The 16325-nt window shown below is 40.7% G+C and overlaps 2 protein-coding genes and 1 long non-coding RNA gene across 3 annotated transcripts; 2 read left to right on the forward strand and 1 right to left on the reverse strand.

Annotated features, from left to right (window-relative positions):
• The first annotated feature begins 260 nt into the window (after positions 1-260).
• On the forward strand, positions 261-8142 carry pkd1l3 (polycystic kidney disease 1-like 3). The gene is made up of 17 exons (XM_062562014.1): positions 261-515; positions 2010-2072; positions 2165-2341; positions 2422-2534; positions 2674-2797; positions 2885-3013; positions 3346-3565; positions 3783-3964; positions 4051-4281; positions 4404-4505; positions 4713-4891; positions 5214-5360; positions 5445-5647; positions 6805-6992; positions 7160-7292; positions 7717-7904; positions 8008-8142. Exons 1-17 carry the CDS (start codon positions 261-263, stop codon positions 8140-8142), a joined length of 2769 nt encoding a protein of 922 aa, XP_062417998.1.
• A 6-nt stretch (positions 8143-8148) lies between these two features.
• LOC119196118 (uncharacterized) lies at positions 8149-10161 on the forward strand. Its single transcript, XR_005114264.2, has 3 exons — positions 8149-8227; positions 8369-8453; positions 9103-10161. It is a non-coding gene; the product is annotated as an uncharacterized LOC119196118 (long non-coding RNA).
• Positions 10162-12224: 2063 nt separating this feature from the next.
• ist1 (IST1 factor associated with ESCRT-III) lies at positions 12225-16203 on the reverse strand. Its single transcript, XM_037450589.2, has 10 exons — positions 16092-16203; positions 15365-15465; positions 15078-15258; positions 14849-14936; positions 14655-14738; positions 14437-14547; positions 14154-14339; positions 13801-13902; positions 13299-13344; positions 12225-13017 (listed from the first exon to the last, which is right to left on the reverse strand). The coding sequence occupies exons 2-10, from the start codon at positions 15450-15452 to the stop codon at positions 12851-12853; spliced, it is 1053 nt and encodes a 350-aa protein (XP_037306486.2). The 5' UTR covers positions 15453-15465; positions 16092-16203; the 3' UTR covers positions 12225-12850.
• Between the last annotated feature and the right edge of the window lie 122 nt (positions 16204-16325).

Here is a 16325-nt window from a genome sequence, read left to right on the forward strand (position 1 = left end):
CTTTACAGTCTTTTGGGGATGCCACCTTCACTTTGCATCTTGTTTGAGTGTCTGCAGCAATTTTCCTAATGTATTGAGAATACATGCAGATTTATTTCTGGAGAAAATTCTCTGATTTCCATGTGACAGACGGAAGTGATCTTGCTCAGCATCAGCCTAGGTTCCCACAGCGCTATGTGGCTCCTCACATTGTTATAACTATGGGCATGTTACTCCGGTCCTCCGTCTTTTGGTGGATTTCAGTTGGATTTCTATCTTTAATGAGAAAGTCAGAGGCCTGTACTGGCAACAACTTCCCCGAAGGGTGTGAATTCAATATTGGAAATGCCTGTTTTGAGTTTGTTGGAGGGTCTGAGACCTGGTCCCAAGCCAGGAGCAGCTGTGAGAAGCGAGGAGGGGAGCTCCTTAAGGTGATGAACACAGAGATCAAATTGTTCCTGAAGAACATCACCAGAGGAAGACACACCAACCACTTCTCCTGGTGGCTGGGAGAGGGGGTCCAAGGCCTGTACCAGGTACCCATAAGTGAGTTAAATACACACACGCACATAGCATTTATCTTTTGCATGATTGCTTTTAACAGTTTACTGTGTTTTTTACTTGAGATCCTTGAAAGCAACACATACAAAAACATTGTTGGGCTAAATGTTCTTAAATATTTGTTTTTGAGAGAAAAAAGCACACTTTACATGTGACTTTTCTGACCTTCTTGAAAGAGGGCCGAGTTTAATTTAAATATACATTACTTAAGACATTGAGGAATATCATGCAATAAGTACTTTCGCAGACAACAATCAAACAATACAAAATCAGTACTTGAGAGATTCAGATATATCATACAAAACGTAACTTGCGTTTTTTAAATAAAAACATTCACTTAATCCAAACAGCAGAGCAACACGTATTAACGGCATTGTGAATTTACAGTCAATTTTCAAGCATTTTGATCATGAAAGTCGCATCTCATTTTGTTCCGAGCACCATTGATGCGATTCACTTGACTTGAGGGACTTTTGAATAAAACCTTTTTTTCCTTTCCTTGATTATGTCACTTTGAGTTTTTATGTCATTACAGCATTTACCTTAAAGATACATTTCTGGTTTGTCGATTGGACCACATGCTGCGCTGTGGAAAACTGTCGATGCATTTTCCACTGTAATTGACTCGTATGAATAACGGACATCATGAATATTTGATAGTTGCCGCTATACGTCTACATGTCTTTACTGAGATCAGGGTTATGCAACTGTAACAATGTGCAACAAAATAAGCAACCCTAATATCTTCTGGTGTTTTTTCACACAAGCATGTTTTCAATTGCACAACAGAAAATGATTTTACAACGGACAAATGCACGTACATGAAGCTGGATCCTCTTCAATTCATCAAAACATCTGACTGCAACCAGAGACGAGGCTTCCTCTGCAGCCATAGTAAGCATCAACAGCTTCCTCATCACTGCTTGCACCTTGTTGCCATGTCCTCTCTTTCAATTTCTTCTCCTGTATTCATAATAACTGCTGGAAGTTTGTCAAAGTTTTCTTTTTTATTTCCCTTTATAATCAATTTGCATATTGCTAAAAGTTTCATTCTTGTTTCAAAGATGTGTGTGAGTCATCGTCAAACACAAACGTAAGAGACACGTGACACACTCAGCATAACGCCGGTTACACCCAGTATCACATGCTGCTTATGTTGAGCTTATGTTTCTTTTGCAGAACGCATCGGGGTCCAGTCGTAAAACCAGATCTTGTGAGTTTGACTAAAACATTATTTGTCATTAATTACAACTACAGATTTTGTCTTTGTGTCTCGGTACTTCTAAACACATTTTGACTTCAGGGGACATCGATATTTCAAGTGTCATCATTTTGTCTGAAACAAATATAGAAGATTTTTTCAAGGTGAGAGAGGCCTCATTTAGTTCTCATGCACACTGTTTGACCAATGAATACCAAAGGGCAATAAACAGCAATAGCAGTAAAGCTGTTCTGTTTTTCTGAGACAGCAGGCGGATAAGGAACTGTACCGAATGGAAACCACAGTAGGGGAGCCCAGGGCCAAGAACACGGTTGGTTCCTTCACTCTGGACAGTCTTTACGTGCTGTTGTTTTTGCATTATTAAGTGTGTGTCATGGAACATGTTTTTTTCCCCTTTCACAGGAGAAGTTCATTGACAATTTGTGGAAAGTCACTAAAAACCTGAAGTCAAACTTTTTCCAAATGGTTATGACTAAAGATAAAAAAGACATTGTTATTAGTCACATCAAAAACTGCACCAACGGCATCCTCCTTCTCTCCAAAGAAAACTGTCACACCGATAATGACCCTAACCCGCCCGTAAGTACTGCACTGTACACATTTTCTTCTCATTCAGGCTGTTACAACCAGGTGAGCTTGCCTTTTTTTCCCTTCTGCAGACTTTGTTTGAGAAATCCTTTAATATCTTTCAAGCAATCTCCTTGCTGATTGATGTGGGAGAACAAGAAAATGTTATCATCAAGTATCCAACAGGCACCCTCTATCAGAGCAGGTAGATATTTTCTCATGCCTGATGTTTCTTTCGCTTGTACTTTTGTAATTGTTCGTTCATTTTTATATGGTGTATTTGAAAAGAACATTAAAAAAAATACAAGTTACATTTTTTCAAACGTCATTTCCTTTTGCCAAAGAAAAACACCAGCTAACCTCAGCAACTCTGTGCTGGGTTCAGTAAAAGATGGTGAGTATGTCAAGCTCCCCTCACAGGAAGCACTCGGGAATCGGTTTGAAAGCTACCCAACAGTCATCGCTCAGGTCTGTGTGTATTGTCTTGTGTACGTGTGCTTGCATCTTCTATTTGATCATTTGCAGCCTTTCAACAGAGCTTTTTTTCCCTCTTAGCTGGCTTCACTCTCACAGAATCCCCATCCGTCTGATGGAAACATCACAGGAACTGTTTGCAGCGTTACACTTAGTGATGGCGAAAAAAATGAAGACATAAAGCTGGCCAACCTGACGCAGATGATAGAGGTACAACCAACAAGAGAACTATTTTACCAAATTGGGGAGAAAATGTGGTACATTTACTGCAACTAAGAAGAAAGATTAATGATATTGTGCCATGCATATAAATGCATGTAAATGGGTAAAAAAGTTGTAAGATTACACAAATTAACAAACAGACAAATAATTAAGACAAAATTCTAAATCAATAATATAATAAAACAACTAATTTTTAAGTTTTCCAATGACTTCCCACAATTATGAATCTACGATTCCGTGCTATATTTCTCTTTAAGATCTATCTATGTCCTTGAGTTGAATTAATATTATTACTAACTTGCTTTTTCTTGATTCTCCAGATTTTCATGAATAATCCACAATCTTCAATACCGACAAACAAACCTGTTTTGTTGGAGTATAACACAAAAGCTGTGACCACAATCAACGTTTCTAACCCTGAAAGCACCCTCTTCGTTAGCGTGGAGCCCAACGCTAATGTGTCCTTGCAACTTGTTTTGGCTGCAGGATCCCCTCCTAACGAAACCCATTTCAGCCACAAAACCACCTTGAGCCCAACAGGTAACTGCCAGTACGAGCAGGCACTGTGTGGTAATAGGACCATTAGGATGGAGATGGTTGTAATAAAAACACAAAATAGTAATCGATGCCATTTTACCCTGGTTTGCCTTGTGCTCCCACTTCTCTTGTGTATTATTTATTCATCAGATACCAAATGTTTTATTGGTATCCTTGCACTTGGATTAATAAGTCATATGTTGGCTGATTAATACCACAGGAAACTATCGCTGGATGATAACCCCAGAGATGTTAAGTAAGACTTCTGGAGTCTGGTATGTTTCTGCCAGCCTCGTCAATTCTACTTGGGTGTCGGGCCTGACGCTGAACATCACCTCCTTTATGGGCCAGTGCTTGTACTGGGACACAGACCACGAGACATGGAGGGGTGACGGCTGCCAGGTGAGTTTGTGATGAACCTGGCTGTATTCATTTTGGTTGTCTGATTGTCCAACGTGTCAGACAGTGATGTGCTGTCTTTGTCCCAGGTGGGAGACAAAAGCACTCCGCAGCGAATTCACTGCCTGTGTAACCACCTCACTCTCTTCGGGGGCTCCTTCTTTGTGAATCCAAACTACGTGGACATATCTCGCACGTCGGAGTTGTTTGCCACCGTGTCTCAGAACTTTGTGGTTCTGGCACTGCTGTGTGCTTTCTTTGGGCTCTATCTGATCACTCTGGTGTGGGCCTGCTACTCTGACCGCAGGGCACGCTCTAAGGTCAGTGTCCGGAGTGGTGGAGACTTTGTTTGGGAACTAAGCTCTTCATATTCGTTCCACCAACCAGGTGCAACGACACATTCATAGTATGCGCCACACTGTTGTTTACGTTGAACCAACAGAGGAAGATGACCCTGCTGGAGGACAACCACCCAGGAGCTCAGTACAACTATCTGATCGGTGTCCAAACTGGCCATCGCAAGAATGCCGGGACTACTGCCAATGTAAGAGTCTTCTCTCACCGACAGCAGTGTGGTTTGTTCCTTATTCATGTTTCTGACAGGATTTAAAAAGCATATAGAATAATCATGTTGCTGATGGTGGCATATGTCGTAAACTTCAAACCATACTGCGTGTTGAAGCCTGTTTACGACACATCGTGTACACCTCACGGTGCTTCAGAGCCATGCATTTGTTGGGCTTTCCTGCAGGTTACGGTGAAGGTGATTGGCTCAGAGGGAAGCAGTGACACACACAACCTCACGGACCCTGAGAAACCTGTGTTTCAGAGGGGAGCCTTCGATATTTTCCTGCTGGCCACACCCTTCCCACTGGGCGAAATGCGAAACCTCCGGCTGCAGCATGACAACTCTGGAGGTCACCCATCATGGTAGTGGAGATTAAAAAACAGTTTGTGATGATCCAGATTGGGGTGCAGTGCTTTTTACAGAGAAAACAGTTTTATTTTTCTTTCAGATAAACAGAAACACTTATCATCCAAAATAGTGAAAAATGTTATTTATTTTTGAAAACAGAATATATTTAGATTTCCATGCTCCTTTGTGTCTAATAGGTTGTACCATGTCGGAATGTTTTTAATGGATAGATAGCGTAGATTCAGCCCTACGTTAGACATGCAGATGGTTGGTTGGTGGCGGTGTGAAGCCGGAAATGTTTAATATTTGGTGTTTTATGATTTCCCGTATCATAAGGTATATAAACAAGGTGACCATACAAGATCTCCAAACACACCATGTGTTTCACTTCTTTTGTGAGTGTTGGCTGAGTTCTGACCATGGAGACAACATGACCAAGAAGACCTTCAATGCTGCAAAGAACAACGAGGTCACCAGCTTCAGGTCAGACAACTTTACAATGCTGAATTAAACCAACTCAGTTCTTAAGGAGTTCTCATGAAAACCGTCTGATTTTATTTCTGTCAGGAATATTTTCCACAGCAGAACATCGAATGGCTTCAGGGATGAACACATCTGGGTTTCCATAGTGGATCCTCCCTCACGCAGTCCATTCACTCGTGCCCAGAGGGTTTCTTGCTGCATGTGCCTACTGCTGTGCACCATGGCCATCAATATCGCCTTCTGGAACATTCCTAAAAATGAGAACTCGCCAGTACTCGTATCGTTTGGTGCGGCCTTTAATTATTTTAGCTGTCAATTGTTGCAAACTTTGTGTTCATTTAACCATGTTTGTTGTTAGTTGATAACAGTTGTGGTAGGCATCTAAAGATTCTTCCAGCTTATAGGGCTTCTTACATAACAAACCAGCGATTTTATGAGAAAATACTATTTTGAGTATAGTTTAAGAAGGTGAAAAATAAATACTATAGGATCCAATTATATTGGTATAGCTTAAATATCTATGAATAACTCAGGAAGCTGAGAAAAGATGGGAGGGGGTCAAATAGACATTTCACAGTTATTCACAATGTGGATAGCTGTGTGGAGTTTTTGGGGGATGAGATAAGGAACAAGAGGGAATAGCAGGCAGGTTACAAAACACACTCCATGCAAAGACAAAGGATGAAATTACAAAGAACTAAGATATTGAGGTCATTTAAATAGCATCCGACAAACAGGGCAAGTGAGCAGATGATGAGGTTAAATTATTGAGGGTGAACAAATACCCCAAACCATGACATATGAACCTGATGCTGGAGTCAGATTTCTAGGAGATTAACACCATCGCCTGACATTATATAACTGATTGCTTGGCTTGGGTTTCCAACCTGCAGCACCTAAATCAACCTGCTGCTACTTCCATTCCTTCCTTTTCTCTAATAATTGACCGGAACAAGTCCAGGACCACGTAGGACATCCAATACCCCACTGTTAAAGTTTATTGAGTAGAAAACTTTTATTCCTGTCACTGGCGTTTCCTGGCATGGCCTCATCGGCAGATCAAAACTGCAGCTTCTTTTGTTGTTTTCTTAATATTAATATTATTAAAATATGATACATACTGCATCTTTCTTAATGGGGACGCAGGGAGGAAAGAGGCAAACAGGAAGCTACCTAAAGCGAGTGACTTGATTTGTTTACCTGCCTCTGTCTCATATGGTGTCTTTTTTGGGGTAATTTGAGGAATCCTTTTAACTCTGTTAGGCTCTCTACCGTCTACTGGGAGAAATAACTGCTCCTTAAGCCTAATACTCCGTAATATTTACCAGCGAGTCGCTAACTTTGTGAGTGTGCCATTCCCGTGTTGGGCAGGCAGCCCTGTGATGACTTTGAAGAGAGACATACGAGTAATGATTGTGCTTCCCATCATCAACTGACCCTCCAGGTTCATTGGAAATCACCTGGCAGGAGTTCATGGTGGGGATTCAGAGTGGTCTCCTCATGTTCCCAATCAACATCCTCATCATCACCATCTTCAGAAGCATCCGACCTCGCGTGACATCAAAGTCGAAAAAAGGAAACTCTGAGGAGAACTTTACACCGCCCCCAGTGACTATAGCAACTATTTTGAAGGTGGGTGGCGCATGACCTAATCTCTATTGGTCTGAGTGTATTCAGCACTTTTTTTACTTGGCTTAGTTAATCACACTTGCCTTACCCCTATAAAGCCTAGTCACTGTAATACTCCATGTGTTTGATCAAACATTGCACATTGTACTGCACCCATCGGACACCCCTAGGATACAGAGGAGGTGATTTCTTCAGTGAGCAGTAGTCCCAGGAACAAGATGTCAGACATGCACAGACTGGAGTCCACCACTGACCTCTGCCTTGCCCTGGACAGGGTGCATGAATTCATACATCTCATGCAAGGTATTTCTTTCTATTTTGTTATTTAATTATTTTTTTACACAGAAAAATGACATTACCATCTCCTGCTAGCCTGAAGTTGTATAAAAAATATCTTCTCTCCATTCTGTTCTTTACAAACAAGGAAAAACAATAGCATATAATAAAAATAAATGTACATTTATAAAAGGATAAATAACCAGAATAACATTGCACAGTAGACATGCAGTTGTGTCGTGCTATTAGGGCACAGATAAATCTCATTCAGTCTCTGAAAGCTCTCCAACATCCTGCCTGCCTGTTGCTCTTAGTCCCGAACTAATCCTAAAGATGCAAAGTTTGATTCGGGCCCATGAGGGGATTTGGTGCACTAGTGAGTTTCGGAGTGTATTTTAAGCTCTGCAGAATAATCAAATGACTCACTGGTCTATATTTTCTCCTGTCGAAGGGGAGAGTGAGAGTGATCATCACTGGGTTTACTGCAGCAAGTTCCTCCTGGCCGCTCTCTGTCACCTCCTGATGTGCCTGGAAAAACTGGGTGAAAGGCCATTCCCGAGTGTGCACGAGTACCAGCACACCCTCAACCTCACCAACCTGCTGGTTCGCAAAGTCGAGATGGTCCTCAGCAGCCATTTAGTCTTCTGGTCAGCACTCAGACCAACACACCGATATCAATATATATATATGTATAAAGTAAACAGAATTGATTTAACTCAACCCCATCTTCTCCTCGGCCCAGCCCGCCTCCAGTGATGAAGACGAAGAAGAGGTCGGCGAGCTGCTGGCTGCCTTGGTGGTGCGTGATCCTGGGCTGGTTCCTGTTGCTGTCCATCAGTGGAATATCCACTTACTTCACCCTGCTGTATGGCTTTAGCTATGGCAAAGTAAAATCCACCAAGTGGGTCATTTCTTTGGGCCTCTCCCTCTTCCAGAGCATCTTCATACTGCAGCCTCTCAAGGTGGGGAAAACAGTAACAAGCTATTCATCTTCAAAAGTAACTTCACGCAGCATATGGTCTGAACGCATTTCTGCATGGTAAAGGATAATATGACTACATAGAAGATTAGTTTGTTTTCTTGTGGCTTGTTTTTGTTCACAGGTGATAGGACTTGCCGTGTTTTTTGCCCTGATGCTGAAACCTGTGGCTGTGGAGGAGACTGAGGAAATTGAGCAGGTGATGACAGGTGAGCAAACATTATGCAGCAGATCTGGTACCGGAACAGGTTGGGATTCACAGATTCCTAGTAAAGTATTGTGTGTGCTAAAAAAAACACTTCTTTGTCTTTAATATTTTCTGTGTTCATCTGATAAGTGCAATGTTAAATGTAACCACAGTAGTCTTTCCTCTGTGGCGTCGTTAAATCTTTAAATGCATTGCTTTGGTTTTTGATCACTCTAAAAGCCATGTTTGTGAATGTTTGGACTAGCAAACCCTTCTTTACTCGCTTTGCCCCAAACGGCAGATCTAACGACTAGCTGGTGAACAAAGTGTAGCAATTAGCTGCTAAAGAGCCAGATATTATACTCAAAAACAAGACGCACAGCTCGAGTAAATAATGGAAATCAGCCCGTAAACTTCTATATTTCATTTATTACATATATTGTTTAGTCTATGTTTAATTCATAAAGCAGACAGAGGTATCCATTTCATGTTGTTTTGGGTTGACTGCAGAGGGCTCTGATGAAATGATGCATATGAAGCAGTAAAAATATTAGCTTTGTTTTCTGTTCCTCCAAGTGGCTCCCCCCTCTCTCTCTGCAGCGCGCGCATCCTTCCGTTTAAGAGCGGTAAAGTACCGTGAGTCTTACTACCCTTTCTCCTCCATTTACCAGAACAACAAGGAAAGCGTAGACGGTACTCTGGCAGGCAAACACTTTGAGGAGGCTGCCTTTTCGTGGGATATTTTGTCTTCTCCAATGGGCACAGCTGCAAACTGATTCACCGCTCTTTTGCACTTATAGAACGTTTCTACTGATTATACCTTTTGTTTTACTGTCTTGTATGTGATAAGAATTATGTTTTCAGGGTGATTCAGAGTAAATGGGTAACAAAATAATTGTAGCTGTTGCATGTCATTCTGCTTTCCAAGTAAAGTAAAATCCATGATGATAAGTATGCAAAGAAAATCTCATTTTAGGAGGGAGTTATTTTCATTATCCTAAGAAATCAACCTGTGTCTGACCTCATATCCATGAAAATATTCTATGTTCATAGGTCGTTAGAGAATATATCACCAATACCGTCTCAGACACATACTGCATCTACATACAACTATTCTTTTAATATCTATACGGTCTCCCAATGGGTCCCTCACTACCGGGTTAACCGTTGAAACAGTGGCGAGTATAGAGCTCATAAGATCTATTGTAACCTTCCCTCTAGGACTCACCATTGCACTTTACTTGTATATGTATATGCATGTGCAGATTCAGAATCTTACATAATATTGTTAATAGTTTAAACGATTTTGAGTAAAACTTCTTCAATCTATCAATAAAGCAACTATTGAGTATAATACTGCATAGAAAATGTCAATGATCTGCAAAGAAAAAGCACTTCTTCTTTCTGTTGATTTTATCTAAGTTAATGTGGGTTTTAACAGCACTTTCATTATTATTCCTCAAAAAGTCTGTTGCTATATTGAAATTCAAAGACTCTTAACAGCCCAACTTACTGCTGTCAACGTGGCCGGTGATCACAGAGTACGACATCCAACCATTGAGGGCACAGAACCCTTTGGGTAGCGTGAGAGAGGATGCTTTTAGCGTAACACGTTTCCTCAGCTCAGCTCCACGTAACTTCAACACACGCTGAAGGTGCATGTCACAACTTTTCATCATACATGCAGACTTCAGTGAGATCCAGTCCGTCCTCCCGTTGAATAATTTAAGCAGCAGAACTAACTACATTGAGGTTTGTCTTATACCTTCTGTGCTTTCATTTAGTCACTGATCCATTTGTCTGCATTTATTTATTTATTTATTGATACTGCGTACGTAATGTGTGAATTTGAATAAACAGATCTGTTATCTGACATCTTAGTGTATTTAATCTATAGTGATGTTTTACTGATACAGCTCCAGCCATGAGCTGATGAGTCTGAAAGCTAAAACCTATTTATTTTTGATTCACTGTCTCCACTGTCAAAAGATGTGTGAATGTTGGAGTCGGACATTGTGATGAACGAACACAAACTATTGTTTAAGTTTACTTCATAACAAAGATCTTTGATGGACTCTAGCTTTTGTTCTTGCGTAGACTAAATGCCTCTTAAAAAAACTGACCCGTCTGTAAATGTTCTGCTACTTCACACAGGAAGCACTTCACTCAACAGACAACACTCTACTAGAGTACTCAAACCAAAACATCGTGTCAAATGGACTTTATGCACTTACTGCAGCAGAGACGACGACGTATAAAAATGTGACTCCCACGGATTACGCTAGTGGAAATTACACAAGTGCCTCGTTTATCAATGGGCTCCACAAACTCAACAGAACTGCAGATCTGACTTTGAGACATTTCTGATTAAATTTTTTTCAAGGATGAATGTTGCCACAATTGAACACCCCAGTTGCGTTCAAATGCTTTAGTTTTTCATCACAAATTTAAAAGGTAAAACAAGTGAAGATGGAGGATTGTCTAGCCGTGACTAAGAATTAGACCTCTTAAGAAAAAAAAAAAAACAGGCAAACGATAAAATAAGCCACTTCAGTCGCAAAAACCCCCTTATAGTTCGTCACTACCACTTGAGTATATTTCTTATTAGGAGGAATTCTTTTGCTTTACACTGAGGGCCCTTGCTGGTCTGCAGTTGCCATTACATCATTGTAAAGCAGAGGAAGTGTTGTGAACAATAACAGCAAATAGTGTAAAGAAAAACTCTCCCATTGCAGATCCAAATACTAGTTTATTCAATCGTTATAATATACAGTGGGAAACATTTTTTTTTTTTGCAACAAGACACAATTCTTTGTCTCAAAGTTTAGCATTAAAGAACAGTCTATCATAGAAAAGAGTGAGTATATCACAGTTACATGGTGTTAATAATCTCTATTTTTTCCCCAACAACATGAAAAACCTAAATCAACCAATCAGCTTGAGTCTTTTCATTTACTTCCCAGATCATTGCGCTCAAGGCCATTGTCCATTTGCCATGAAAGCAGAGCTGGGTGGTTTAAGGTTACAGCTACACAGCGGTACAACAACTAAAACCCTCTGGCTCCAATTTCTCCACAGGAAATAGAAACATCCGACCCCTATTGATAGTACCGGTGCTGTATCGAAACTACACATTGTAAAAAAATTCCAAGAGTTTAAGGGCTGAACATTTAAAGAAAAGTGTAATCCAATCAAAACCCATACAGATACAATTTATTCAGTTTTGGTTGAAAAAAAAATTACACTGGTACAGACTGGAAAGGCCTCTGATGAGAAATTGTAACTAAGGCAAATACAGTGGTGTACCTACAGTATTAGACACATGACCACATAAGGATAACATAAACCAATGACCTCCGGGGTTAATATTTACATCTCAATCAAATGATGTCACTGCGTGGCTGCTCTTGTGTGCACACATGTAGCTTGTAAATTAAGTACTTTAATGTTAAAAAGGCATTTGGTAAGACTGACATTAAGTCAAATATTAAAGAACTTTTTCCCCCAGTAGAGGTCAATTATTTACTAAATTATTCTATGTATATCATTTGAAGAGTATTAAATTAGAGGTTTTCATTTACTGTTCACTTATCACTTTACATCTGTGGGCCACCACTCATGCAACTGGTTTCACATGCGTCATAGAACTTTTCCAGGAGGGATAACGCACTATATTGTGTAAGGTGTAAGTGTAAGGAGTGTTTAAAATCTAAAAATTTTACTAAAAAAAAATTCACAACCATACACAAAGAGAATATGGCGTCATTCTGTCCTCATACCTTTATGTAAAAAATAAATAAAGGTATGAGGAAAGAGAAAAAAATGCAGTTTCTTGGAGCCGGACACAATCTGTGGCTTTTGAATGTCAATGCCAACTCCCCATGAAACTGGGTGGGCCTGTCTGCCCGGTTTGACTGGTGACGCTGATCTTGGCAACTGTGTTACTCAGTCTAATGCATAGCGTGTGGAAAGCAGAATCAAGATATCATGTAGTGTAAATATTCTATCCCTACTCCAAATAAAAACAATAAACAGAGAAGTAAGAATTCAAATCTAAGTTTAGATGTAAAGTGTTAGAGAGATGTGTTACATTGACAGATGGGAACAAATAAAAGTCTGTGAACAGAAGTCAAAAGCCAAATGATTGTGTGTAAGAATATATATTATGTGCTGGAAAGAAATTACCATATTGTACTCCTTAGTACAACCAACATAAATTACATTTCCGCTAACTGCCAAAGGTTATATTTGTATAAATGAGCAATTAGAATACATCCTTGTATGTTTATATCTATGTAAGATTACTTGAACGTGGAAGGGAGAAAACCAACAAATTTCCAGTTCCCCGCTGCTGGGTTGACAGCACATGCCTGTGTGTATGTTTGTGTAAATGTATGTGCATAGACCAGGGACAAAGCATTAGGTCTTCTTCTTCAGCTCCTCAAACCGCCGCGTTAAGTCGTCAAAGTCGATGTCATCCGAGGTGGTGTTTGTTCTGCCGAAGGAGGTCGTGGGGAGTGTATCGGGAACAGAGGGGAGCTCTGGGAGCGCATTGTTGTCAAATAGCTGAGATGAAGGGCCAGGACCTGAGAGTAATATATGATATTACATTTTAATTTATGCAGGAGTATATCTAGTAGTTTATGAAACAGCCTAAACAGAACATATGTGGGTTTCCAATGGGGAAAAATGTTAATTAAGGCCTTCTGTGCAATGACAAAAAGTAAACACCACGTAATGTCAGGTTAGAAAGCGACACTAAATAGAACATTTTCACATAGGTATGAAGAAATGCTGTTTAAATATCTGGGGGATGACTTCAATAACAGGTTGTAAAGAATAACTCATAAGTTTTGGAGGAACCTACCTACGACCTGGGAAGGAACAGAAGGTTTGTCAGTTAGGTCATCAATCTGAAACACAGAGGAAATGTGTAATGGGTGATGTCGTCTGCATATGAAATGAAATAATAGTATATGTGTTAGTGTTGAGAAATAATCCACAATTATGTTCAAAAGTGAAAAAGTAAATATGCACGGGAATTATTGAGAAAGTTTCATCTTCAGTGTGAGACAGAAAAATTTACTTGAGGACTCGTTAGCCCCAACTCTCTCTAAAGAGCACTTAACACTAATCTGCTTTAGTCAGAACAAGTGATCTAATCAGGTTAGTAGTTAGTTATTAGCACTTCATGTGAATGAAGCCGAATCTGGGACTACTCTTAAAAAAATAATGTAAAAAAAGTAAGACGAGCAAAACTGCAAGCAACTGAATGAACTGCTCTTCCCTGAATGATGCCCTGCCCTGTCCGTCTGTCCATCTGTTGGAACGGGAAGGGGGCATTGGGGTGGAGGTGTTCAGTCACTTACTGACTCGTATGTGGGGGGACAAGAAGGCAGCTGAGGGGGCTGCCCTCCTCCCATGGGATGCTGGAAGTGGTTGTAGGTTCCAACAGAAGGGTTATATGGTTCCTGAAGGAAAACAACATTCTGGTATTTGTCTGAGGGAGGCAGCAAACTACTATAAAAGTAAAATGTAACAAAGCAAAAATTTGCTTTCAGACCATACAACGTACTTGGGTACTATGATTGCTGGTAAAATACAAAAAGATGGTTCATTCAACTCCCCCATTCCTACTCCACAGATGTTCTAACAAAAGGTGCCTAACTCCCACCAAAATCATAACTAAAGATAAGATGATTAAAAAAAAGAAATCTCTTACGGGTCCTTTAGGAGCTGGATAGTTGAAAGCGGATTGCATAGGCATGGGCATAGGCATAGGCATGGGCATTACACCAGCAGGAGCAGTGAAACCGCCGCCGCCGCCGCCGCCTCCTCCTCCTCCTCCAAACTTCTTGTCATTGTCCACGTCAATCAGGTCAGCTTCTTCTCCAGGACCCACCTCGGGCTGTCCAGAGACATTAGTAGATGAGCGAGTAGACAAACACAATGCATGATTTCATCCTTAATAGCAAATAATAACATCTTTAATCTTTCATTCTTACCCGGACCATGGCGTCGGGTTCGTATGGCACATTATAGTTCTTGGCGATCTCTATCAGGTAGCGCTCCACCAAGATCTTAGGAGGGGACTCCACACCCAGTTTGTGCATCAGCTATAAAACATATCAGATATTTGATTAACTGTTGCAAAAGAAGTTAATAAGCTAAAAGGGTGTAAGCCCTTTTTGAACCGACTTCAGGGGAAAAAAAAATAGCCCACCCGATCGTTGACCGTTCCAATCTGGTTTGTCCTGCACAGCTTGCCGTACTCCTTGCTGTATTTTGCACATAGCTGCTCAGATACCTGATGGATACATTTAGAGATACAACTTACAAGACTGGCACAATAGCAATTAATGGACAGAACTTGTTCAATACTATTGAAAACGGCACAAAAACATCAACAGCACTTACAGTTCTTAGTTCAGACACCTCAGCCTGGAGACGAGGCGCTGCCCAGATGAGGGTGGACACTGCCTCTTGTAGGCCTGGGTCCAGTTCCCTAAATTAGTTGGAGCAGAAAAGGAGTTAAAAGATGGAAAGCCGGCGAAGAAGATAATAAAGTTAAATCCACACATTCCCTGTAGTCATTTCACATTCAATAAAAGGGGAATTGGCACACCTAGTTGTCGGAGTTACTCACTTCATAGACTGAATGAGGCCAAAGCGAGTCAACAGCAGGTCACAGTAGAGCTCCAGGATCTCCATGGCTTCCACCAGATAGTCTTCTCTGATGATGTGCTCCACGCGGATACGAGCCCGCTCATCTTTTCCTGATGACAGATAATCTGCGATCTCCTTCCTGGATTTTTGAGCAAGCTCAGCTTCATTTTAGGGAAATTAGGGAATGGGAAAAGGTTAAACTGTTGTTACTTGGTGGAACAAAGATGATGAATCCTCGTGGGGGTTTTAAGTCAGCCTTGAACTTACTTTTCTTTTTCTCAAGGAGTTTCAGTCGATTAATGACGAGCCGGAGGTTAACTCTTAGCCTCTCTGCTTTGAATCCTCCCCCCAGCATGATGACAGACTACCTATGAACAGGTGGGAGAGCATGAGAGGAACAGATTACATACAGAAGCAAACCTACAGGGCTCATTGAATTTACCTCTTCCTGACTCCTGAACCAGTGAGTCACTTAATCATGTGAGCATGACCGACTCAACGCAACAGAATGATTAAGCAGATTTAACTACTCCAAACACATATACGTCACTCACAAAACATTATGCTAGGTTGCTAGTTCCGTAACGTTAGTAAGATTTACACATTTAGCGTTAACCGCTCTAAACAATAAAAGCTAGCTTTAGCCTGTCGCAACGGAGAGCAAAAGCGGCTACGTTGAGTATTTTAGACTTTACCATCTTATCTCGTTTAATTTCTCGCTTTTTCGTCTATTTAATAACTGTAAGATAACCGTTTAGAAACATAACCCTCGGGTCTATACTGCCAAGCCTGACTTTTGGCTAGTTAACGTTAGCCTTTGCTTTGTTAGCAGTCTGTTCTGTCATCGTTTGCGCGATCTAAGGTTAGCTAACGTCACCTAGCTCTCTCTAACGCTCGGCTAACAACAACAAACTGATCAAACACATTCAAGTACTTAGATTGAAAGTCCATTTAAAAAGCCAATAACAGTTTGTGTAGATGGCGAGTTCCTTACCTGGAAATATTGGTAAAGGGTACACACCAACTTGTTTGGGTTTCGGTCTGTTTCGTTGCTCGGTTTACTTCCGCAATGATCTGTAGTGACGTCATGGGAGGAATATCTTGAGTGGGCGGGGTCTTCATACTTGCAACAGGTGTGACCCAAGTACGCTATTCATTTATACAATGAGTGCTTTGGTAGCACTACTCATAGGTTATTTTTTACTTTTACGGGCACATATTTAAGAGA

Source organism: Pungitius pungitius, chromosome 4, assembly GCF_949316345.1.
Source record: "Pungitius pungitius chromosome 4, fPunPun2.1, whole genome shotgun sequence".
Lineage (NCBI taxonomy): Eukaryota > Metazoa > Chordata > Actinopteri > Perciformes > Gasterosteidae > Pungitius > Pungitius pungitius.